Raw genomic sequence first — 25,665 nt, forward strand, 5'->3', positions numbered from 1 at the left:
AAGGTCATCCTGCAAATTCTAGCATGGACACACAATGAGATTTTAAATAAAATGCTTCTTACCAACAATCATATGGTTGCAGACATCACAGAAGGTTGGTTTTTTGAAGATGTGTTCTTGGAAGATGTGAGTCTTGTTGTTTTCTGGCAGCTGTTGGGCTCTGGTGGGCGAAGATGCCTGGCTCTCTGAGTTGGGGAGCTGCCCAGTGCTTGTGCTCACCTCAGGCATCAAGTCTACTTGCAGTTTCACATCACTATTAGTCCTCTGGAAGAAATTGTCTGCACTTTTACTCCGCAAGCTTTTCGTCTTGAAGGAGAGGGATCGTTTCAGTTTCTGTAGCTGCAACAAATAAACCATTATAATTACTATTTTGTCTACTCTAAAAGCAATGCAAGCCTCCTGGTTTTGGGGGGTGTTGTTGCCAAGTGAACCTGGGAGCTATTGTCAGACCTTGAACAACAAAACTTACTTTAAAATTGAACCAACAATTTCTGAGCAAAGAAAACAGATCCCAATCAGAAAACAACCTACCCTACATATGTTTTCTGATGAAGAATTATCTTGATAGTCCTCATGAATGCTTCTTTTAGTCTTTATTTGCAGGTACAACAGCAAAGAAGTATTGCTGAAAGTTGCAGGTATCAGAGAGTGCACCCTTTGTATACAAGCGTGAGGGAACTTAGAGCATTATTCATCCTCTAAGAGTACTTAATCAGTCTGTAAAGGGATTACAGTATAGCTGTTAAATGGTGGTACATGACAGGTGAATTCAGTAAATATATTTGATATACTTACATTTCTTGAATTTGGCAGAAACAAAGATTATATACATATTTTAGATTATATGCATTTGATTTGCTTTGACTAAGAAATTTTTTTTTTTTTTTTTTTTTTAAGGACAGAAATCTTAACAGCAGTAAGAGTGTAATTAGCTGGCCAATTGATAGTTAATGCACTAACACTAGTTAACACACATTCACATATGCTCCTGTATGTTGTATTGTGTGTTGATGGTCAGACTATCAGGCACCACAATAAGGCATCACTAAATTAGAGTTGTTAACTCAAACACTTTATCTGTAAGCTCTCCTGTGCCATATCAACCATCCTCTTATTTTTCATCCTCTTGCCCAATTTTGTAAAAGGTTGAAAAGGGTATTGGATGAGGCACCAAAATGATTAGAAAATTGACCACGTGAATTTGTGCGTTTGTCATCTCCAACATCTCATAAGGAGAGGCCAGGAAAAAGGAAAGCCAGCTTTGAGTCTGCTTTGTGTTTGCCCTCTGTGAAGTTCAATAATTCTGTATCACCTTTCACTCAGCATTATTCAAACCACTGCAAAATAATTTCAATCACCGCTGCTATTCTCTGGGTGACTGTGATGTAACAACTGAAATTTTCCATGCCGCTCAGGCTGCCTGTGGTAACCAGCAGGAATGGTTTATATTAGAAACTGTTTATGTTAGAAGCAATGATTATTTGGAATCATAATTCACACTAATATAAAGGGAGGGAGTTTACATGCTTTCCCAAAAAAAGCATAGAACTGGTACGTCACACTGACTTAGTGGCCTCAGAGTACTTGCTCTCCCTAGATTCTGTTCCTGATCCATCCATTTTCTTTATGAAGTAGCTGACAGCACACTGTTGGAGAGAAGAGTCAAGACACTCTGGAGGAAAGCCTCTCTTCCACCTTCAGAAACAAGCAGCTTTTTCCTGGAGAGGGAGATGCCAGCTCTCTACCCAATGTTTCACAATAAAATCCCAGAGTCAAGTAAATGGACAAGGAGCTGCTGTTGGCTCCAGTTAACAGTTTGGGTTTGCCACATGGAAGCAATGCATTCTACTTCCTGAGCTGTTCTTCCAGAGTGGCTTTGGGAGCAGGGAGGCATCAGAGCCTGGGGCCCTTCCCACGTGCACCTCTCTCACCCATGGCTCACTCTGGGTTCAGGGGAGGAGCCCTGGATCCAAAGGAAGGAAATACCTATTTGCAAGAAACTCTCAGTCTCACAGGGAATGTGGAAATAAGAGGAATTAAGTAATTAAATGCCAACTATAAGGTAAATGCAGTTTAAGGTTTCTGATGCTCTTTCAGCCAAAGCCTAAGCTACAGACTGATTGAGCCTAAAACTCCCTGTAAACTGCACCATCAGAATGTGAGATCTTCCCTCATCCTCTTGGATGTTAAGTTACTGGCTCTTGAAATCACTGAGGTTGTTCAGTTCTCAGATTACTTCATCTCCCCAGTGACAGCCCAGAACTCAGCAATAATTCACCTCCTTGCTCCTGAAACGTTTCTCACTGAAGTCAGACCTAATTAGTGTAGCAAAACACAGAGAATTACAACACCACAAGGTGACTGAAATGGCATCCATTATTGATTTGCCATCCATTCCTACAGTGCCACATGAAGCTAATTAAATTTCAAAACACTGTTCTTGCCAGAGAAGGAAACCTAAGCTGTGCAATATAGTATTTGTTTTATCACGAAACAACAGTCCTGCTAGTTTGGACCATGTATGTAGTACATTTAAAGAAGCTTTGCATTTACTATCCTTATCCCATTCTCCTGTTCACAGCCATTTACCAGTTGAGGGATCTACCAGCAGCTTTTCCTCCCCCAAGCATAAAAATCAAGTTTTCCAAAGAAGAATAGTCCAGCATTCAGGCTATACCTGCCCAAACTTATGGATAAACACTAAAGAGTATGAAACTGTGTGCATTCTGTACATTCCCTCCCAGAATGTTCAGAGGACACATATCCAAGAATGAGCTGAGCAAGTTACCTTCACATATTTGGCAGGCATCTCTGTACAAGCTGATAGTCCTTTTTGAAATTTGCTGAGAATCATCCTCTGTTCATGTGGTTAAATAATTCCCAGACAAGATGGGCACCCTTATCATTAGCCAAATACAGATTTCATGCCATTTGCATTTGGACTGGAAGACACCTACATGTTTGGCTTGTGTTGCATACCTAAAACCAGTGGAAGTCTTGGACTATTACATTCCAAATAGGTTATATGTGTAAAGAAGTGACTCTGAGAAAATGAATATCAACAAAATTTATCATTTTGCACAGCTAATTACACACTTTTGCTGTTAAAAGTACTTCTCAGATCAGCAGGTTTTATGCCCTTCATGCGTAAGAGAGTGTATACAGGGCCAAAGAAGATTGGCATCAGGTTTTAAAATCAGATCCAACTTTCCTTTCTCATATTAGGCTCATGAGAGAATTTGAAATAGGGCAATGGTATGTGATTGTTTACTTAGGAAAAGTTGGCCCAAGCAAGGGCAAGGGCTGCTTGTTTTACATATCGTATAAACTATAAAACCATAAAAGCTTAAGTAATTATTAGACTGCGGTGAGCAAGCATCACTTCCCTTACTCAAATATCACCATCTCCTCATTTTGAAGTTTGCTTTTTTTTTTATTGCAAGATTTCACATGTAATTAAATACAGGTATGCAATATATGTCTGATTTTCGTCTGCAGTAAACTCAGTTAAACTCACTTGTGATGCCCCAGCTGCTACAGCATTCACCTGAAGTGGGAATCAGATCTCTCAATAGAGAGGAATGTATGCAAATTTTATTATTTATACTTTATTTCTGCAGAGTGAATGAATCCAAAGTTAAACCTTATGAAGAAACACTACAAAACTTTTGGGGAAAAAAGCTTTGCAGCTAGGGTTGTTCTACATTCAATACTTCAACTCTTTAGTGAAAAATCATGTATTGAGACTGAAATAACCCCTAAACCAAGCACAAAAAGGCTTTAAGAAACATATTTGAAATAAATCCCTAAGATTTTCACATTTTCTCCATTGTGAGCAAGGTTGCAATTTAGCTTTTATTTAATAAAAATAACATTCCCAAAAGCACAGGAGTTTTTCTAGACTTGTGGTAGCATCAAGAGACTTCACAATGTTGACACTTCAGAAATATGAGTCCTTGATATTAAAGCCAGGATGTTCCTGTGGTTTGAAATTAGAGTAAGGGAAAAATCTTTGTTTCTAGTTAAAAAGCTTTTTATTGGTCACACAGATTCTCAGTGACTGCACATACTAACCCCACAGGCAAGGTAGAGATAAGTGCAATAGCTCAACCTCAGAGCTTGATTAACCTTTATTTTCTCTATCTTGCAGCACAATCTCAATTTTCCTCCAAGTCACTGAATGTTCAAGCTTCAAGGGATCAGGAAGCTCTGTTATCAGCACTCCTCCATTCCTAATTCCCCTATACTACAACTCTTTAGCTGCTATAAGCACAAAACAGGAGGCAGCAAAAGAACAGCTATTCAAATTCATTGCTAGCGTTAGCTACGTGCCACTGCTTTTCCTGTGAAGAGGAACTGCACCTGCCCTCACCAGGACTTTATTTGATGTAATTTTTGGAAGCACCCAATGCTTTTCTACAATTTTCATTTAAGAAATTCCCATGAAAATTGGAAAAATGTAAGTGATTTGAGCCATTTTATAATCCCTAGCTTTGCAATTACAGACACGCGTCCACCCTGCAGAGTACTTTATTCAGGCTCCTAAGCACTCCCTGATAACTAGGAACAATTTTCCCCTGGTTTCTCCAGCTTGTCTACATTAGCAGTCAGCAGGGCTCGGTAGAAGTGGATGGGAAGAAGGAAGCAGGGGCTGTTGAGCACCCAGCATGCACACAACAGGTTATTTCCCAACACCCTTGGTGTAGTTGCCTTCTGGCTCACTGCTAACCATCCCTGCCTGCAGCAGAGCCTCCTGTGCAGTGTGGGGCCAATGCGGAGATCGTTCTGTACATTTCCACTCTTAACTGTTTTCCAGGAGAAATGAATAAATGAGTCCCACTTATCAACCCTAATTCACTGACTGACCATAAAACCAAGCCCTTATTTTCAGACATCAGCTGTTTGCTATATTGTTGCTGGACTAGCAATAAACAAAAAAAAAAAATATTGCTTGATGTTCTCTGTCCCTTTCTTTACATTGGCGATAACAGTATCATTAGATCCACTAGAAGTAATTCAGGGTATTAACGGAGTTAGAATGAGTCATCAAGCCAGTTGAAATCCTGCAAGCCTTATAAAATGTAGCTATTTTGTTTAGTGTGCAGACTAAAAATGCTCTGTCAACAGATTTCACTCTGCTGTGAGATAAACATCCACCTTCTGTAAGGAAACATTACTTCTTCCTTGCAGCTTCTTAGAGCAAATTTCCAAATAATTTGACTCTCACACTGTTATAAAAGAAGGACTTCAACACACGTGGCTCAGATGATGTTGTGTAGATTTGCTAGAGAGAATGTCAGGTACAGGGACTATTACCAAAAGGGACTCAGACCAAAAGCGTTTCAAATAAGGCAGAGAACAAAGCCTTGATGAATGGCATCTCCTCTACTGAGTGCAGTCCATTTTCTGGGTCAAGGAACATTCAATTTGTATTAGCAACTCTCAGAACATACTTCAGTTGTTTACTTGCATTGTTGAAGGACTGGATGTTACCAGGGTGTAAGCTACCCTGGCGGCATTTCTGGGCTCCAGCTAGCTGTGCTGATCCTGAGCCAACAGGGAACCAGCTCAAATAGGAGTGCTTACTTTTTGTGAGCATGAAGGCTAATGATTTTCTTCTAAAAACTAAGAGATACAAAAGGAAGTGATCTTTGAGGACAGACAAGAGTGGGTTTTTTACTGATTTTGAGTTGAAAATGCTCTGCCTTGGAATTTTAATGAGCAAAAAAAAGATTATAACACGCCTAAAGGCAGTATTTAATTTCATAAACAATATGTGTGTTTGCCTGCTGATGAGAGGAGTACCACGTCTTATAACATTAACAAGATAAAAAGATATTTCTAATACTTAAGAGGTTGTATTGTTCATTGGCATAGCACCCATGATAAAACTTGTAAGCAAAGCTGATTTCTTTTCTACCATCTTCTTTCTAAGTAATAAATAGTCAAAATTCTCTGCTAGTACAATTAGCTAAACTGACTTCAATTGCAGATGATTTATACAGTCTGAGAAGCTGGCCCTATCATGTAGATGTGTTTGCTCTAGCCAGCTCTCTTGGAAGCTGTATCCTTTTAATCCACTACAGACAAAGAGGGAGTTATTTGATTCTGCATTATTGCAGAATCTGCTACGTATTATATTTGAGTATTTTCCCAAACAGATTGCACAGCTGTTGTTCAAACAAATATGTTTCTTAGTGTTGTAAAAAGAAAATAATTCAAATTTTCTGCTTGACTATTGTACTGAAATAGTCAAAGAGGAGACGTTTTCTGTAATACCTACCAGTAATATTATTAGTGATTTATTCCATACCTTCAACTACTCTGTTTGGCTCTTGCAGCTCTGATCATTGTCCTCAGATTCTCCTCACTGTCTTACATTATTTTTTAAATCCACTCACGACTTATCTAGAATATAATCCTTTCTAGGCAGGGCTCTTTCTGTGATTTTGTTTCACACATGGAGTCCTAAACTACAACGAAATGCTCTGATTGACATGACAGAGCGTAGCAGCAAAAATCCTTGAAAGAGCCTCAGGGTCTGAAAGCATAAAATCTGAAGGAATGCCCAGGTGTCGCTGACCCACACATGTCTCTGTGAATCCCATGTCCTCAGCCCTCTCCTGATTTTCCATATCCTTGCCAGCTGTGTGTTTGCAATCTAGTTAGCAGACCTCTGAATTATCAAGAGGTCAACCTGCACATGTAGCCAAATAGGCAGTTTACTTAGCAGAGCTGTTCATTCTCTATGACTCTGGTTTGGTTTATCTCCTTACTCTCCAAGGAACCAGGATTGGCAAATATGTGAGGGAAATGTCAGATAAAGTACATGAAGTTTTAAGGCCTGAAAATATGAAAAGTCTCCTATGTGATCCAAATTCCTCTATATATCTTCAAAATTCAGTATCAGATATGACAGACTAAAGTAATATAGTCCAGTGAGGGATAGATTTAAGGAAACACAATTTATTAAGAGTATCAATTGCCATCAAATCTCAGGGAAATCCTTTTCTCTCTCTATTATGTTCCGAACTGTCTACTTAGTTTTAAGGCACAAAAAGGGTAGACACTCTATTAGATTTTCTGCATTGTGACTTACCCTGAGCTCACGTTACCTTCCCTGATGAATTATATTTTCATTGTAACTTCAAAAGACTCACAGTAATTAAAAAAAAGTTTAAGATAGTTTATAAAAAGGAGGAAACATACACAAAATACATACTTGTATGAATGAAAATGAAGAAAAATGTAAGGTGTTTTTAATCAAAAACTGAGGAAAATCCCCACTCTCAAATTTTATATCTAACATAATTTTTGCTTCTGTGTTTTTGAACAGCTCTATTTTGATATATTCCTTTGTTTTCTTTTAACTAAGCTGCATTAGTAAAAATAATCTCGAAAGAAAAGAGTGCATATTACATTCTCTTCATGAGATCTAGTCTCTCAGTATTTCTTCAAACTTCCTAAAAGGTTTGATTCAAGTTTATTTTTTGTCGGGAAAATGCTTTTAATAACTCTCAACCATGATTTGCATTCAGCCTGTTTCTAGCAGACAATCTTTCTCAAATTTTCAGTATTTCAGGATAACAAGTCACAATATCTATCAGAGAATCTGTACTGCGGCTTTCTGAAGTTTGTAATCCAATTGACAAAAAATCAGATTAACAGTCCCAAAATAAGATCTACTGAGTTCATCATGTTGAGCTCAATGATTATCAATTCTCCCTCCTTTGTCAACATGTGCATAAATCAAAATGCTTTGCAAATCAAACCAAAGAACCCTTCAGTCATTATCAAATATCAGGGTTGCAAAATATTTTGTCTCTTTGATCTCCCCTGCTGCCTCACCTAACAAAAGACAGGCTGCTTCTCTCAGGAGCAGAGGAAAAGACAAAATTTCTGTAGCTATATCCAGGATTCTATTCTCCCTGCTGCTAAATAACTGTTCCCATGTGGGTGGAAGCAGCTGCAGGACATCCTTTATAATTCAGGTTATGAAAGGTGTCTGGTGCAGACCTCTATGTAACTCCTGTCTCCTTTTCAATGGAACTGTCTCCAATTTTTCCTCCTAAACCAAAAGGAAAACTCATGAAGAAAGCAAGAGATGGCTAGAAATAGTTCTTCCATTTTTTAAAAAATCAGGCCGTACTTTCAAGAAAGGTAGGTGTTTACAACACCTTGTTTTGTACTTTGGGGTTCACCTCAGGCACCTGGTTGCTAAGCAGCCAGTCATCTCCATACTTTGCCTCTATCAGGATGTTGTTATCTCTTGCCTCTGGATGTAGAAGGCATTTGGACTGTTATCTCTGAGGTCCCTTCTGGGAATCCCATATTTTGCATTTCTTTTTGGATAGCTCTTTTCCATTTCAGCTTCTATACGGAACACTGATTCCCCTTTGGTAACTCCTGGTTCAGTCATTTTTTAATCTTTGCTGTGGCGGATGTGGAATAATGAAATATGGAGATTAAAAGGCTGGGTTTCAGAGTGATGTAAATCCAGGCAGCCCCACTGAGGTGAAAGAATCTACACTAGTAACTACCTGCTGAGAGTCTTCCAGATTGATAATAACAGAACTTGAGTTTTGCTTCTTGTCCTTCTCATGAATAATCTGGAGCAAATGTAATTGTGAATGTAAGATTAATCATCCTTGACTGTATCTCATGTCTGTACCTCTATGAAATGGGCATTTTCCCTATTGATCTTGTGCCTCAGTATGACACCCTTGGACCTCTAAAAAAAAATACCCAAAACACAACAGCATTCTGCAAAAAAAATGCTGGGCTACCTACAGCAATAGTTTCCACTGATATATTTTATCCATTCTTTTTTCTTTTCTTTTCTTTTCTTTTCTTTTCTTTTCTTTTCTTTTCTTTTCTTTTCTTTTCTTTTCTTTTCTTTTTCTTTTCATTAACAGAACTGTTTTATAATACTTTAAATGGTAGTATCTTGAAGCAAATATAGAAATACGTCTCTCAGAGAGGCGTATACTAACCAAGGACAAATTAACATGAACACTACAATCCACACACTGAATTATCACATTCGTGGTGTCATCTTAAAACAAAAAAGAAGTCTGTGACCTGCTGTGAGTTGTTGTAGTTAATACTCTGTCAATGTTTCCACTCTTACTTCTGGGGCTCAAAACTTACACTGTTAAAATTGCTTCGCAATGAAAGCATGTAAGTGCTCAGCTCTACAACAAATTGTCACTGGGCCAAATCCTAAAGTCTTTGCTTACTGCTAACTCCACGGACTTCAGTGAGCACGTATCCTGACTAAAGGCTCAGGGTTTGGCTGGGTTATTGAAAAGTTTCTTTGTTGTTTGTATGTTTTGAAATAAAACTTTTTAAAAACATTTTATACCATGCATTATAACTAAAGCATTTCTGCATGCAGCATGAAAAAACCCCTGACCACATTTGACAGTCTGTTACCTGGCTGACTTTACTGGACTTCTCAATTTCCTCCTCTTTTTCTTAAACTGCTATTTTCTAAACTGTGCTGCTCCACAACCAAATATAGATAGATCCAGGTGACATTAGGCTTCTGCTTCTTCTGTCCTTCCTTGACACTTGAATCCATTCATACTTTGTGTGAATATATTCTGTGCAGTTCCTGCTTAGCTACTGTGCTTTAACTTTGAGATGATATTACTTTGTTTTTCAGTCAAAGAAAGAGCTAGAACACAATGCCAGAATTTGGGTGGTGTATGGCCTGTTGGCTTTAAAGAAGTCCCCAGGCCAATATTTTGTCTTACTTGATCCCACAGGTTTCTTCACTCCATTCTTTGCTGCCTGTTCATAAACAGAGATTCAGATCCAAATTTTACAAAATGTTTCCATGTTTCCATTTCAAACCCTTCTCAGTGAGGGAGGAACTTACACAGGAACTTACACCTTACAGAATATTAGCAGTGTTTGTTGGTCGCCTTCCAATTTTTCTTTTTCATGGTTCCCTTCCTCTTCTTGCGCATATTTTTTGCAATCTGGTAGCAAATTTGCTGCCCTGTATCTTCCTTTTACCCCTGCTGAAGACTAACAGTACCTCATCATATGAGCACTGCTTCTTGCCAGCCAGAAATGCCTTGGAGGCCAGGGCATTTGGTCACCCTGGCAGTGCTGGTTCAGACACCACAATTCCAACAGGATCCATACGGTCCAGGTGCACATCCCTGCCCTGAAACCACTCTGGCATGAAGTCCTGGATCTGAGAGTAGAGCTGATAACACATGAGCAGCAAAGCTGGTTAATGCTCTGGGTTTCTCCATGCTTTACCTGGGTACCCCACAGGATTTCCTTTACCTTGTGTTTTCGGATCTTAAATCCTATAGCAGCTACCACATACATAACAAATGCTGTGTCAATTAATTTTTTTTCTACCTTGAATACATTTTCTTTGTCATTTGTTCTGCATCCAGTTATCTTACTGTCCACCATGACAGATCTGGTACATTTTCCATTAAAGCTCTTCTCAAAAGGCAACTTGCAGTATCTATTTATCCCTTTAAACAAATCCACTCTAGTAGCTCTCTAATTTTCAAAAAGCATTTCCAAAAATTTTGGGGAAAATTATGCTTGTAGTATCAGTTTCCAATTAATCTGTTACTGCTGCAGAAAGTTTCCACTCTGTCTTTTGTCTTTTTGTTATGATTTTTTAATCATGCCCAGCAAACACTGCATTCACAATGTCCTACATAAAGAATAGGCCAATTCTCCACGTGGAAAATCTGTTTAACTTGATGATGATATTGTCATACAGATGACACACGGTTACTTGGCACTTTATGGAGACTTTTGAAGGCCCAAACACTGCTCCAAGAAGTTGACAATGTAAACATGTATATTTGAAGATGTTAATTAGCAGGAGTTGTTAAGTATAAGATTTATGATCTATCTTTGACTCCTTTTGCCTCAGGCTAATCCATTTCTTTTATATTTTTTCCTAAACCTCCAAGCTGTGGAACATATCTTTAGCCAGCTACTGTTTCAAGATCAACCCTGCAAAACAAAACCACTTTATTTTTATCCTCACCAGCTGCACAATTTTCCTTCTCAAATTACCTCTATCAAACTTTCACGATTATAATGACTGAACTGTAAAAATGTGGTTTCATACTGAGAGAGCTGGTTTTGTGTAAAAAGATAGTTACATACAGAATACCATATGTAGAAAGGTAGAGAATTTAAGACTATAATTCTTTCTGAAGAGCTACATTTTTTTCTGACTATTAAGACTGGTTTTTAAGTTCCTCAAAACTCTCTAAAGTCAAACTGTTGCTAATGAAATTCTGCACAGAAACCTCTAATAATTGTAACAATCTTTTTGAAAAAAGCTTGTAATACTGTCACAATGTTCTGTTCAACACAATAATAAATTAATAAATAAAGGTAATAAATGAAGCTTCATAATTTTGGTGTTGCAAGAGAAAAGAGCTGTTGTCATTGACATAAGCTACCAATTATTTAATTTAATAAGAGTTACTGCTTTGATAGGAAAGTCAGGGATTTTGAACCAGTAAAACTGTGAAGCCCTGTCTGACAAAAAATATATCTGTGACTTCAAGACGAGCAGCATATTGCATGGGGCTGCGTGAGGGGTTCAGGCATGCAGGAAAGCAGGGACATAGAAGGAAGAAGAGAGGAAAGTCAAGTTAATAGAAAGCGAGTTTTAAAGAACGTGAATATGAATCCTGTGAAAAAGGGGGGTTTTCCATGAAGAGCTTCCCTTTGTCTCATCTATTCTACTGTTAGAGTAGGTGCAATTCTTGAATTCTTGCTATTAGCTGAGTAACACTGACTTATAAGGCAAGTGAAATATTACAGCAGAAATACAGTTACTGTCTACTGCTGAACTAAAGAGCAAGTGCAGTGCTAAATTCTGAGATTTATATCAATTTTCTCCCATCAATTACTTTTTTTTTATATGCAGCAGAGGCTATTGTGTGGGTCTGTGCTGGAAGGATATTAACTCATGGAAAAGAGATTTTTTTTCTAGAATTCAGCAGCTGGTAGTAAAGATAAAATGACATTACCTCTATTGCTACTTTGGGAGTATTGTATTTATTACAGTGTGTTCCCTACAATGCCATAAAAATATAGGCTATAGCTTTCTCATCTTGTTTAAAAAAGAAATGATTTTTTTTTTTTTTTTGACCAGACTGAGTGGCTACTTCTTATGGTCAGCATATAGTCATAGTTACATTCTCCTCTGAGGAAAATCACTCTATTTAGATTTTTCATTTAAGGTTTGACTGTCATTTTTTTGAACCTTTATGGAATGTTTTTAATTTGTCCACATTCTAGCAGGATTCAGGTACGTCTATTACAGCTGTTGGGCATTCATGTTAGCTTTGATAATCTCTAAGGATGATGTCCAGAGCATCTTTCTTGGATGCCAGGCAGGTACTGCTAAAAAGCCAGTGCTATTGAAGGGCAGAATTGCAACCTGAGGAAGTTTGTGGGAACCTAAGCTTCTTGGAGAGGCAGGAGCTCAAAAGACCTTCAGCAGCACTGTACTTGAAAGGGGCTCTTTTGAGCAGCATTGGTCCTCAGCTACCTACCCTGAAAGGAGGGGGCAAGATGAGGAAACTAGGAAGAGGGTTTTATTTCTTCTCCATAAAGATTTTTTTTTGTATTACCTTGTTGTTCAGGTTTAAAATTTGTTTTCTGCATAGACATACAAAGACACGATGAGGTTACATCAAGGGATAAATAGGTATACACACACAAGGAACAAACCACGTAAAACCAGAAAATGCGAGGAAATTAAATGGAACTAAAGACATTCTTCTGGGAATAATGCAAGTACAGCTTGAATATGGGTGAAAGGGAAAGTACAAACTGTGGTGTTTGCTTTTTTTCCAAGCGTACTTATGGCATGAGCATCAGCATCCACACAGTGTTTATGAAAAGTCCTTTTCCCTAACAGAAGAATCACCATCAATTTTCTTAACAAAAACCTTTAAACTTGGCTAAGCTTGGAAACATGGAAGTTTTTCTTGTAAAGATTCATATCAGAGAGCCTGGTCATGGTTTAAAGCATTAATGTGAGAATAGGAACAGAGAGGGAAGAAACATTGAAAAGCAGAGTGTGTCTCGGGTTTTGTTTCTTTTCTGATCCGAGATTTCAAGGTTGGTGGTTTGAGTGGGTCTTTTCTGCCCTCTGCGTTCTCTCTGGGCTCTCTTTGTGACCTCTGAAGGCTTTAAATCGGCACGAGAATGAAGGGAGTCTCAAGGTCCTGGTTTTCTTGGTTTCTCGTATTGTTTATTAGTTCTTATCTTACAATTCTCTGTGTCCAGCCAAGATGTTCACAGCAGCCTGGACACGATGTGACTCTCCCCGTGATGGGAGGTCGCTCTGCTTCTATACAGATAACTACGTGTCTCTTATTTACAATTCTGTGCCAATGCCTACACCTGTACTAGAAGGGTCATTTCTACTTTGACCCAATCCTGTCAAACTACCTTGTGCCCACGTCCCTGCAGAAGATGGATGCCAAGGGAGAAGAGTTCCACCCTAATTCTACCATCTTGTCCCCTTGCATCAACATTCTAAAAATCCCCAAACTACAAAATCTTCTACCTGGTGATAAACTACTATCTGTTACACATTTGTGGCTTGCAATTCTTCTCTGCTTGGAAGTTTTTCACACAGACCAAAATCAAAGACTGTGTCTTCCTGGGCTCTGTGCCAGACAAAACCTCTGCACAGACCCCAGACTCTCTTTCTCGGGTCCCAGGCCTCTCTACTAAAGTCTGTGACCTTCCAAGGCACCCAGAGGGATGCCCTGGACTCCGACAAATGTGAGTGGGTGAGGTAACAAAAAAGTTAACTGTTTGCCTGGGTCTTCACGGTCAGCAGGATGAAATCCATTTGTCATTACAACTAACTACAGGAGGTAGATCTAACAGCTATGAACCTGCCAAAGACTCCTGCGTGCCCATACTTTGTGAAATTGGTACATGATTCATCTTGTGGCTACAGCTCAACAGCAGCACTTCACATTCTGAAGCCTGGACAGGCTCACACATTTCTCTCTTTTTCTCATAGGTGCATAACTTTCCATTATAGGACTGTCTGGAAACAGCAGTTCTGCTTGGCAAAAATTTTCAAAGTTTGAATGATTTTGCTCCACATTGGCATAGAAAAACAACTGAAGCTTTTCAGAATGTCTTTGAGAGACCTGTGAGTAGGAGAGGGGAGAATCAGACAGACTAGCCATGCAGGGGAACAGACAGCTGACCAGTCTTTGTAGGCAAGGTTCAAGACCTCACTCTGACAGAATCTCAGTGGTGTTCACCTTACTTAACTTTGAGCTTTTAACTCAGCTGTAGCTGCCTACTCTGGTCAATGGAAAAAGATTTCTGCACAGAGAAGCTAATTTAGATCACACAAAGCAGGCTTTTCCTCTGAATCACTTTTGATAAAACAGTTTTGGTCTGTGTTCCATTTATAACATAGGGGGACTGAACTACTACTAACTTACCTGCCTATAGTTGGTCTCTAATTACAGGTGAGGCTGTACAATGTAACCTAGGATGCATTTTTTTTCCCTTTCTCTTTTGTCTGGAAATTTTGCTTGCAATCAGGGAAAGCTCCCTAGCAGAAGTTTACACAATTAAGAACAAGAACAATTCCTCAAGACCAGATGTTTTGACATTGAAAAATAAGCAGTAAGTGCTTTTTTTTTTCAAACCACTCAACAAGCACTCATTTCACAGGAATGCTCGTTATCAGAAATATTTGGCAAACCATTACAAGTCACCTTATGTTTATTTGTAAATTATTCCTTAATTAGATAATTTAAACTAAAGGAAGATGTGTGATCATGTGAGAAATTATCTACTATCACTTACAAATAATATAAAGAAATACACTAAGAGATACAACAAAAATTGTATATGCCGGGTCCTTGAGTGGACTGATACTAGCTGATAAGAGTAGGTGCATTTTAAAAATGAATATGAGCCTGAAACATCTTAACAACTGGATTCTCAACTGCAGAGAAGTCAGGGACATCGACAAATTTACCACGCTGAATGTTTTGTTTACTTCTGAGCATAGAGATACCCTGCCCAAGGCCATTTCTCACTGAATGCACAAAGGCAATAGAGGCTGGGTCAGGGCTTTTAGACTCTCATTTCAGTCTCAAGATATTTTGATTTTGGGAACCACAGCATTTAAACTGACAGGGAAAACACTGGTAAAAAAAATGATGAATAGTACACCTATATAAGTGATGTTTTAGAAGGTGACATGCTTGCATCATGCCAGAAATATGACCCTTGGTTGACAAAAGCTGGTGTCTCTCTTCCCTACAAATGAGCAATTTTTGTAAAAAAGAAGTTGAATACTGAGGTAATGGCATTTGTCTGTTAGATCATATTTAACAATATTTGCTATAACAATCTGACAGGTTTACTTTGCCCTCTCACCTGTAGCTGTGCCTTCCAAAGCATACATTTCTTTGTCTTACTCTGATGAAAAAGTGAAAAAAAAATATTCTAAATCTAAATTCTAGATTTTAATAGCTCTATGAATACCAGTTTATGGTATTTTGTTCCTTCCTTAGTTAGGCCTAATCATCAGTTACTGTAGGTCGGCCTCATTTTCCTTTTCTTTTCAGAATACTAGACTGCTAAAATGATCTTTATTAATAAAGCAGTGAATGTGTGGCATTTTAATAAAGCTTTTAAATGACACTCAGAGATGGAGCATATTATGTCCACAAAAAAGAAGAGCATTAAAATTGTTGCCGTTACTCACCTAAAGGACTACAATTCCATATTGAACTTGCAGCCTTCTGTGGCTGCAAATACCTCTGTCTCACTATTATTTTTAACACCACTGAAGCCCCTAAACACTTTAATTTGACAGTACTTAGCAAACTACTCTCAAACTACAGGTCAGCAAAGAGATGCTAACCTGTCAGGGAGAAAAATTCCATGAGCCTCTAGTATATTTATGTGAGACTACAGACATGAAAATCATTTCATTTTAATAAATAAGAAGATGGGCAAACCATTTGTCACATTTAACTGCTGATGCCAGAGACACAAGATATCTGTTTCTCAGACATCCATTGTAAATATGTTTTACAGGGTTCTTAGGTTAAATTCCCTGACTAGGAGCATTTACTCTCTCAATTGGTCTACTGAATCAAAGGGAGTTTCCTCCAACAGAGGCATACGTCGAAGGAAAACAAAGTCACGTTATTTCAGTCACTCACACGTAGATTTCTCACTTTCACAGCTGGTCCTCTTTGCTAATGAACATGCAAAGTTTGCTTATGCTCCAGCACTTTCCTGGGAAGTGCTCATTTAACACAATGACTGCTTGTCTATGCAACTGGAAGTTGTACAGGACTGAGTACTGCATTAAGAATATTCAACTGATGCTCACATCTGAAAGCCTAGTCCTCTCCCTGACAAACATGAGTATAAATTTATCAAATATGCAATCTTATACCCATCAGGGGTATGCAACAATGCCTCCTAGGCAATAGGCGAAATGCTTGTCATACAAAAAATTACAGTTTTATATCAATTGGTTATGACTTACCTGCATTTAAATTAAATAAAATGCATAGGAAAAATGAATTTCTAAGCCATATTTTGGATTTCAAAAATCCAAAATTGATGTGCTCCATTACCCTGAAATAATTTCAGGCCTTCAGTACTCTCAGAAACCAAGAAGTATATTTTAGACTGCATCACTCTTTTGGAGTGTGACACAGAAGGACCCAAACTAGTAACTATAGGAAGGTATGAATGTCTCAGCAGTAGTCTGGAAAGCAGCAGAGCTGTCTTGAATATGCTTGGATGTTTAAGAGACATATAATTTCTTCAAAGCTGGTAATACTAATACTAATGCTAGGAAATGAAGATAAATAAAAAGACACTGTGAATGTGTGCTCTTGGAAAATTGCATGAAAATAGCTACCTCAAAAAGAAAATTTGGACTAAGAAAAGAGTCCACAATGAAGGTGGGGAGGGGAACAAGAAAAAAAAAAAAAGTAAAACAAGTGGCATGGGAATAAAACTGGACTTTTCAAGTACAGTTCCTTAAGTCAAAGGTTACTAATTGTCAAGAAAAGCTGAGTGAGTCCTTTGAAAATATATTTTAGGAAATATCAATGGACAGATTTGGGCAAGGGAAAGAAAAAGAAGAAAAAGGCTGTTGTACAGTCAGGACAGGATAAAAGGCTGGTTTGGACCTTCAGCAAACACTTCAGCTTAACTTCTTCCCAGAAACGGTTCCTTGGGAAAAACAACATGAATAATAGGAAAGAGATTACAGAAATTTATGGCACGACATTAAAAAAGCAGTTTAATGGGTCGGTTGAGGTGAAAGAGAAAAAAGAAACTGGCTAAACTCTGTTAATAAAATTTTACTTTGGAAGCCTAGAAACAAGTTTCCTTAACAAGCTTTATCAAGACAGAAGTGATGTAAAGTGAAATGGAGACCTCTGTTGAGAGGCAGAAAATGTGATCCCAGCAAATACAGATTTGTAGATCTGACCTCAACAGAATTTGACAAAACTAAATAAAAATGACACAATAAAAAAAGGTAGAAAAGAGTTTGAGGGCTGGTCATTGGTGGAGTTCTTCAAATAACAGCTCTGACATAGTCCTAGGGTCAATATTGCTCTCTCTACTTTTATTACTGGATTTTTTGAAAAGATTATGCATACCATAAGGCCATTTCCCTCTGGCATTTCTGAGTAATACATTTAGTGCAGACATCTCTTTGTGCAGCTGCAGATTGAGCTCTGGGTGGCAAGACCCAGGCAAGACTGTGAACTGCTGACCTTTTGCACAACAAAGGGTATGGGGACCTGTGGCACAGCCTGGTGACCACAGGCACACGGAGACATAGCAGGAGCCGAGGACTCCACACTTTCCCAAGCTTACCTGTAAAGGTGTAAACCCTCAAGTTTCCTTAATTTGGGGTCCCTCCTAGCCTCAAGCTGTTATTGTGCTATTGTAGCATGATTAAATTGTTTTAAGGACCAAAACATCTTAGAATGTGCTGTGTGAAATCTGTGGTCAAGTGCGTCAGGAAACCTCTGTGTGTGTGTGTGTGTTACTGTGAGTGTGGGATGTGAAGCTGGGAAGGGGCCTCGGTCCCAGCTTGAGTGGTCTGAGAGTGACTGTGCCAGAGTGGCTCCTGGATGGTCAGGCAGGAAAGTTTCTTTAACATGAGGGGGAAGGTATTGTCACATACGGGGAGGCCTGGATCTTGAGGGATAGAGTCAAGGAAACGTGATAAAGTTCAGCCCTGGAAATGCAAACTTCTGTGCCTGAGACCTGATTCAAACCACTGCAGATGAGGACAGATAAATGTATCCTGCCTGAATCCCCCAGAAATTCCAGAGAAATAGAATGGAGACCTCTGGTTCACCAAGGGGTGACCAGGCAACACAAACATCAAAAGCAACGTTTCTGGGAGTTGATGATTCTGTACAAGTTCTCATAGAGAATACCATGCACAAACTCAGTCACGCTTTTTCAAGAAAGATTATTCAATACTGAAATGGGGGCACTGCTCTGTGCCCAGAATGAGATGAAGAATGGAGAGTTTATTTTATGTCATGCCAGATTATGTAGTATAAAAAATAAAAGGCTGGTAAGAGATATGAAACTCTATTATGTGACGGAAACCTGCACCAAGAATGGAAAGGAGATGTTTAAGCTAAAGTGATATTATGGAAAATTGCAATGCCACACAAGGTGGCAAAAAATAAATACAGACAGGAATAAGAAGAGGATGAAGCATAGAGGACACCAACAGCCATTATTTGACCATACAGGTATTGGTAGAGCTTTTTAAAAGTAGTGGTAAAAGCTGAATTCAACAGAATTACTTTATGAAGAAGAATACAGTGTAAGAGACTTGGACAGTGGACTGAACTCTCTTCCAGTTGTGTAAACAACTTGTTCTGTTTCAGTGAAAATTTGCACTATTTAAAAAAATCCAATTTTTTTTTACCACACCAGATTTCAGTAGAGTAATTTTTAGTTGTTGAAAGGTAACAGATTTCTTCTCCATTTTGGCACCAGAGAAAATGCGGATAGAAGAGAATGAACTGATCATATTTCTATTTTGTCTTAGCTCAAAGTGCCTAGAAACTTATCTGACATATACATCAAAGTAAAAACAATACCAGAGAATTTCAATCAGAACAGGAGTAAGAAGAAAAAGTCAAAATAAGTGTAAACACAAGAATGAATCTGCTGAGGAGACATTGATAGGTTAGAGTATTATTTTCCTGCTTTAATGAAGCTTTCCTTCACATAATTTGTTGCAAAACACATAAAAATACTTGACCTAATTTCTTTCCCTTAGTCTTACCTTCACAGCATGTACTCACCATTTTACACAGAGGCATGGAAGTAACACTGAGAAGGAAAACTGTTCTTTCTTCCGCTTTCACGGGATGTTTTTAAGCTGTTTGGTATGCCTTTGAAGACTACAGCAGTAGTTTACATGCTGGATATTTATAACTGGTGTGGAGGGTGAAACACTAACTGCACACCATACTCCCTGCCCTTTTAAAATATTGATGAGTAACCATCTATGGAGCCTCATAAAGTATTAACTCTTTAAGCAGGGAATATCTCTTAACAGCATAGGACAAGTTTTATGTGATTTAAATCCCACACAATCCAGAGAGTTTCAAGCTGTTTATGTTAGTTCAATATCCAATATTAACACTGGGGTTTGAAACCTCAAGGAAGCAATATTGCTGTATTGACACAGCAGGACAGGTGGGTAAGTTTGTGATCGATGTGGGGATATTCATAAATGAAGTCTACATCTTGAACTTCAATGCTTAATCCTTTCATTGGCTTCCTAATCTTTTCAACATCCATTTTATGTACTACTTATCAGGTTAACTCATGTTGGAACAACTGTTGCATCTCCTGAATTGCCATACCTGAATTTGAAGGTAATGGTCTATATTTTTCTGAGTATTGTCCACTACTTAGTCTGTGTGTGAAAGTGTCAGGCTGAGACTGACTCATTTATGTTTTGAAATACAAAGTCCAGATACTATATTTATTTGGAGATCTAATTTATCTTTTTTTCCCTCATTTTTTTTATCTGTTCAAATTACCTAGCTAACCTTAGTGTAAGCAATTTCTTTGACCCATGAATTCGTAGTTCAGAAGAAAATTTTGAATCCTTCCAAAGATGCGTGATTAGAGTACAACACAATTATAGCTGCATTTTGTCCAATAAAGTCGATGGAAATGGGAAAACTGTGGGGGAAAAAAATTGGTCTTCACAGAAGTCCATCAGTCTTTTCAAATAAGTAACTTTTACATGACAGATTACCTGCAATGGCAGGGGCAGGACTTGTTACCCCTTCTGAGGTATATGAGAAAGTCTGAAAGACTTTTAAAATTGACATGGAACTCTAATAGCTTGAAGATTAGCAGTGCTAATCTTGAGCTAGTGGCACTAGCTCAAACATTGTCGATGCTCAGGTGTCCCCTAAAACTTAAAAATGCTAAGGGAATTTTCAAAGATAACCCTATTGTCTAGGAGTACCCCAGAGATTACTCACAGAAGAGTGGTAACAACTTGATCATAGCTAAAGAAGTGAGCAGATGGGTTCTTTTCTCTTCATATACAAAGTTCAGTGAGATAAAACAAGAATAGAGTTAACAGAATTATATGCCAGGATGCCAAAACATAAAGAAATCATGCCATGTGTAGGATTCCTTCCTTTTGACACATATTCACTCAAATTTTAGTTTTCTTTACTAAATTCCAAGGTACATTTAGATAAAAGACATCAGAAATATGGTCTCTGTTGCCACTAGATATCTACTTATGTTGCTAAGTTAGTGATTCAACAAGTGTGCAGTGTGTCTTTAATTGCTACCACCCAAAATAAATTTTCCCTCAGGATTCATTAACTAATGACTTCCTCCCTTGCTGACTTGTAAATTTACAAAAGACTTGGGCAAACCAGAATTTTGTCTTCTTGGAAACCAGCTGTAAATGTCCCAAACAGGTGGGAGCCATAACTACAAACTCATGAATGTGATAAATTTAACAACTGCATGTATTTGTGTGGTACCCTCCTAAAGTCATTCTCCTGGAAAACTTTAAAGTATCCACACAAGTCATACTGAGGTGTAAAGTAAATGTTTTCAAAAGCCAACAAATTACTTTAATAAATTATTCATTAGTTTTTAAAGATTCTTAGCCACTCAGACTTTAGGATTTTTAGCACATAGCAGTACATATAGTACCACAGGATGGCTCTTTCAACAGCCAGGGTGTGCTCACCTGTGACTATGCTTCTAATCCATAGGAAGAGATGGTGGGAGGCTTTAGCATGTGTTTAAGACTGAGCTGGTTTCCTCCAACAGTGGTGTGTGACTAAGGCATGAGAGTCATCCTTCCAAATTTCAGCTACTTGGTAGCAGCCTGAAGTTCTCCCTCTCAAACTCAATGCCAGTCAGAAGTTTCAGTACCTGCTCCCTGTCATCTTCTAAGAACAGTCTGGAGGGTGGGAGATAAAACTAATTTCTGGATTTTAATATGACAAGGGATTATGTGCCACCAATGTCTATGATTACACTGGACTGGAAGGAAGCTTGCAGCTATTCTACATTACTTTTTCAAAATTGCTCTTCTGCTGAAGTGTTTTCAAAGGCATTTTGAAAGTTGCAATTATACATGTTGGTTCTGTTCGTATATTTGGATTCATAATAAGTGGAGTATTTTGCCACAGAAAAAAAAATTATCAAGTTTGGAGTGTTTTGACACAGAAAAAATTTGTTGTGGAATAATTAGATACTGCACAAACTGTTCTGCAGTAAATGCAGCAGACATGAACTTTTTAACCTAGGTGGCAGAGAGTTCCTGAAGAAAGTTTAGTTTTCTGTGCATGACAGGATAGCTCCCTCAGCATGGGACACCACAGGATAAAAGCACTGACCTATGTTTCTGCCAGACTCTAGTGTTTGAAGTACATCAATTATCTTAGAAAATAAAGAAAACTCCAAGCATAAACAGCATCTTTATGAAATCACAGATTTTTTTCCATCCTCCCATTTCCTTGGACCAAAAAAAGAAAGCTTATTACCCCAGTGATCAGAAGGTTCATTTGACTCTATCTATTGAAATGACAATACATCATGTTATCTGATCATATTTGCAGCTTTAATATGTGAATACACAGATTATTTGTTTACTAAGAATATCTCTATTCAAGTAATGCATCAACTGCATGGTCATAGCTTTTGCCTATTCCAGTGTATTGCTTCAAATGCTCAAAAGACTGAAAAAAATTGATGATGATAATATTTGATTATAAACCAGTTTGCAGCCTATTTGTTCTCTGGCCAGATGTGCCTAATTCCTGTTGTCATCCTTGGAAGCATATGGGTGCACAAACAGCAAGAAGGAACCCTCTGTGCAGCTCTTCACTCACTTTCCCTGAGTTTTGGATCCATGCCAGTCTGTTTTGGGAACAACATTCCCTGACCCAGTGGGAAAGTCCCTGAAGCACCATTGTTATCAAGTGGCACATGGAGCTCCTTAACCACCCTGGCACAGGGTGAGGATCACAGCTGGGATCACGGGGAGCACACAGCCCACCAGGCCCCATGCACAGCCCAGAACACTTGAGCAGCTGGTGCTGGCAGTGCTGTGAAGGCTACAGTTACTTTTGGGACCTCACTAGAGGCAAAGCTTCCCACTGCCCATATAACACTTCAGTAATTCCAGAGAAACAGACTCAGCGGGGTGGGATTTAGGTACCGTATCCTTTTAGAGCCTGGACTTATACCAATAATCCATTTACTTTTCATTTTCCATGGACCAGGGAGACTTCAGTAGAGCTAAATGTGTATAGTGAATTTTGTATGCTATTGTTACTGGAAAAGCTCTTTCCTTTTCAAGAGATTGTATTACACAGGGAATACCTCAGGTCTCCTCCTTGGAGTATAGCTTCTAAATAAATATATAAAATAAAGAAGCCCAAAGCCCGTGTCAAAACTCTACCCACAGACCGATAACTTGAACTCACCCTCCATAAAGTGGAGAGCTATAACTGCAGAATAATGTAGCAGTCTTTCTATATTAGACCCAGGCAGCCACTGTCTTTTAACTCAGGCCAGCGCAGACCTCGCCTGCCAAGCAGCTGTTTTGCCCGCACAGTACCTCCTGAGGCTTTACCCACCTGTAAGCTCCTAGTGACAAGAACCTCACTATTTTTACATGTTTACACAGAAAGAACTGTCAGGTGTCATGGTATCAATCGTAAGTAACAGAGGATCAGTAAAAGTGTATAATCCAAGTCAGCTTCAAGGAACTTTCATTATGTAAGGGTACTACTTTACCTCTCTGTCTTCCAAGTAACACCCTGGCAGTCAGAAAAACTTTTCATGTGCAAGTCAATTAAAAATTCAGAGGCCATGCCATTTGAACTGAAAGTTGATTTTCAGTAAGGTAAATTGAACTACACTGAAAAACTCATAAACACAAAAAAAGGCTTGAAAACAAAAATCCTTTTCTGTGTGGTGTACATAAGGTTCATTGTGATAAAGCTGTGACTTATGTCCTGTTTTAACAGACTCATTAAACAGTGAAAGTTCACTGATGAGTCTGCCAGGGAAGTGAAGTCAGGTGAAATACCCCAAGCCCTCAGACAAAATTATTTTCTCTGAACCTTTGAGAAAAAACAAATTTTCCAACAAAAAACCCTTTAAGTGATCTGATGCGTGGTGTGAAAATAGCTAACAATATCCACTGACAGCGACCCCCTCCCTGAGCCCCATCACTAACCCAGGATGTTACTCTAATAAGGAGGAGAAAACACAGGCAAAAATCCACAAACCCAAACGACTCAGAAGGCAGGTATTTCCCCAGCTAAGACTCCTGAGGTGACAGGGAGAATTCAGAAGCAGGAGTGTCGGAGCAGGCACCGCAGTCAGAGGTGGCTCATAGCACTCTGCCGCTGATCCTGGCACAGGGCTCCAAATGAAAATCAAAGCAATACATCTCTTTTCAAAACAAAGAAAGAGGAGAGAAAAAAAAAAAATAAATCTCATTCTCTGAGTACCTTTGATTCCTGGCTGGTAGTTGATGCTGGAGAGGGGGGCTGCTCTGTGCTCTCCACTTCATCCTCTTTCTCCACACTATCCACGCTGACTTCAGTCGTGCTGCTCGGAGGAATCATTTTACCTCTAAAATACTGCTACTGTCAGGAAAAAAAAGCTACAGATGGTTCTTGCTTTTTTTCATTTAATGTCCTCTTTCTTTGCTCTTCTAGAGCAAATGAACTCCGACCGCTTGGTTTCACTATATTTGCCAGACTAGAATTCTCTGGATTTTCTTTTTTTTTTCCCCCTTCTCCTCCTCCTTCCCCTCCTTCCTCCCTCCCCTTTCCTATGCAATTGTGCTGCGAGGGAGTAAGTTATCGATGGTTCTGTAGGTCAGTTGTGTGCCTGCTTTTCCCCGATACTCCTCCCCTCCATATGAAGCCTGGAGGTGTGGAGCAGTGTCGTGACCGTCAGCCCCACAATCAGAGGGGAGTGAGCTAGAGCAGCAAACCCAAGCCACGCATACACACACACGCTCACACACACACACAGACACACACACACGGCACTGGAGGGAGGAGTTGTATTTCTAATGCTGTGAATAGCTCTGGAGGAGCATGTGCTGTCATAGTAGTGAAGGAAAGTAACGCGTGCATGCACATGCACACACACACACACACACACAGAGGCAGGCAGGGTATGTGAGGTTTGGAAGCATTTACCTTTTAACAGACTGGAGAGGACAGAGTTGAAGAGTACCCTTATATTCTTTCATGTCTTTTACTGAGAAAAAAGAAGCCCAGGAAAAGGGCTCTAGAAAAAGAGGAAAAAAATGACTCTTTTTCCTTGTCCCAGAAAAGATTGCTTAAAATCCTAGCTACTCAATGTCTCTACGGCTGCTCACCTTCCCACATCCCAAACTTGCTAGCAAATGACAGGACAGAATCAGGGGATAGTTACCTGTGGATCCACGTGCTCCTTGCTCCCCTCCTAGGCAGGGAAGCCCAGCTCTGAGCCATGCACACGCAATCTGGGTCATCTGGAGCTCCCACTATCACGCACGTACTATACCTGTAGGTTGTCATAGTGATAACACTCCATCAGGCAGCAGCAGAGGCAGCCATTGGGAAGAGCCTGTTGGCTTCCCCCAGTGCCGTCATTCCTGGGGATGCAGCTCCCGAAGTCACGCTTGGGTCTGCAGTACTACTGGCAGAAGGTCAGCATGACTTTGCTGTCAGGCTCAGATTGCTTTATATTGCTTGAGGTTTTGCCTCTGATTTAAAACTGCTGCAAAGGTGCTTGTCAGCTCTCTTCCCTGCTGAATTAAGGTCTGTATAGTGAAAGGCTGAATGGATGTTCTTCCCACCAGATATGCTTTGCTGAGCAGGAGCCACTCCATATGGCTGCTGGAGATGACTCTTTCATTTAAAGAAAACAGAAAAAAGCAACCCAAATATGTTTCTGATAGCGATACATACATCCTGGAAAGTGAGAAGAAAAAAAATAGTTGTTTAGTGGATACAGGTGTTTGGAGGTGATTTGATGCGGTCTAAGTCAGAGCTACTTTGTAGCTCTGGGAGAGGAAACTGGATTCCCCAT

The 25,665-nt window shown here is 39.1% G+C and overlaps 1 protein-coding gene across 4 annotated transcripts in view; it reads right to left on the reverse strand.

The window, feature by feature from the left end:
• STAC (SH3 and cysteine rich domain) overlaps window positions 1-25,259 on the reverse strand; it is a 71,849-nt gene extending 46,590 nt beyond the window's left edge. Inside the window, exons 1-4 of one of the 4 annotated variants that reach the window (XM_083854806.1) lie at window positions 25,027-25,259; window positions 24,789-24,879; window positions 24,087-24,224; window positions 63-339 (exon numbers count right to left, since the gene is read on the reverse strand). In XM_083854806.1, coding sequence (XP_083710932.1) covers window positions 63-339; window positions 24,087-24,203 — 394 coding nt within the window. In that variant the 5' untranslated portion in view covers window positions 24,204-24,224; window positions 24,789-24,879; window positions 25,027-25,259. Of the gene's footprint in view, window positions 1-62; window positions 340-19,373; window positions 19,459-24,086; window positions 24,607-24,788; window positions 24,880-25,026 lie in introns of those variants that run through there. The other 3 variants (XM_083854805.1, XM_083854804.1, XM_083854807.1) reach the window with 3 other exon arrangements.
• Window positions 25,260-25,665: the final 406 nt, after the last annotated feature.

The sequence above is a fragment of the Zosterops lateralis genome (assembly GCF_965231275.1).
Source record: "Zosterops lateralis genome assembly, chromosome: 1".
Classification (NCBI taxonomy): Eukaryota; Metazoa; Chordata; class Aves; order Passeriformes; family Zosteropidae; genus Zosterops; species Zosterops lateralis.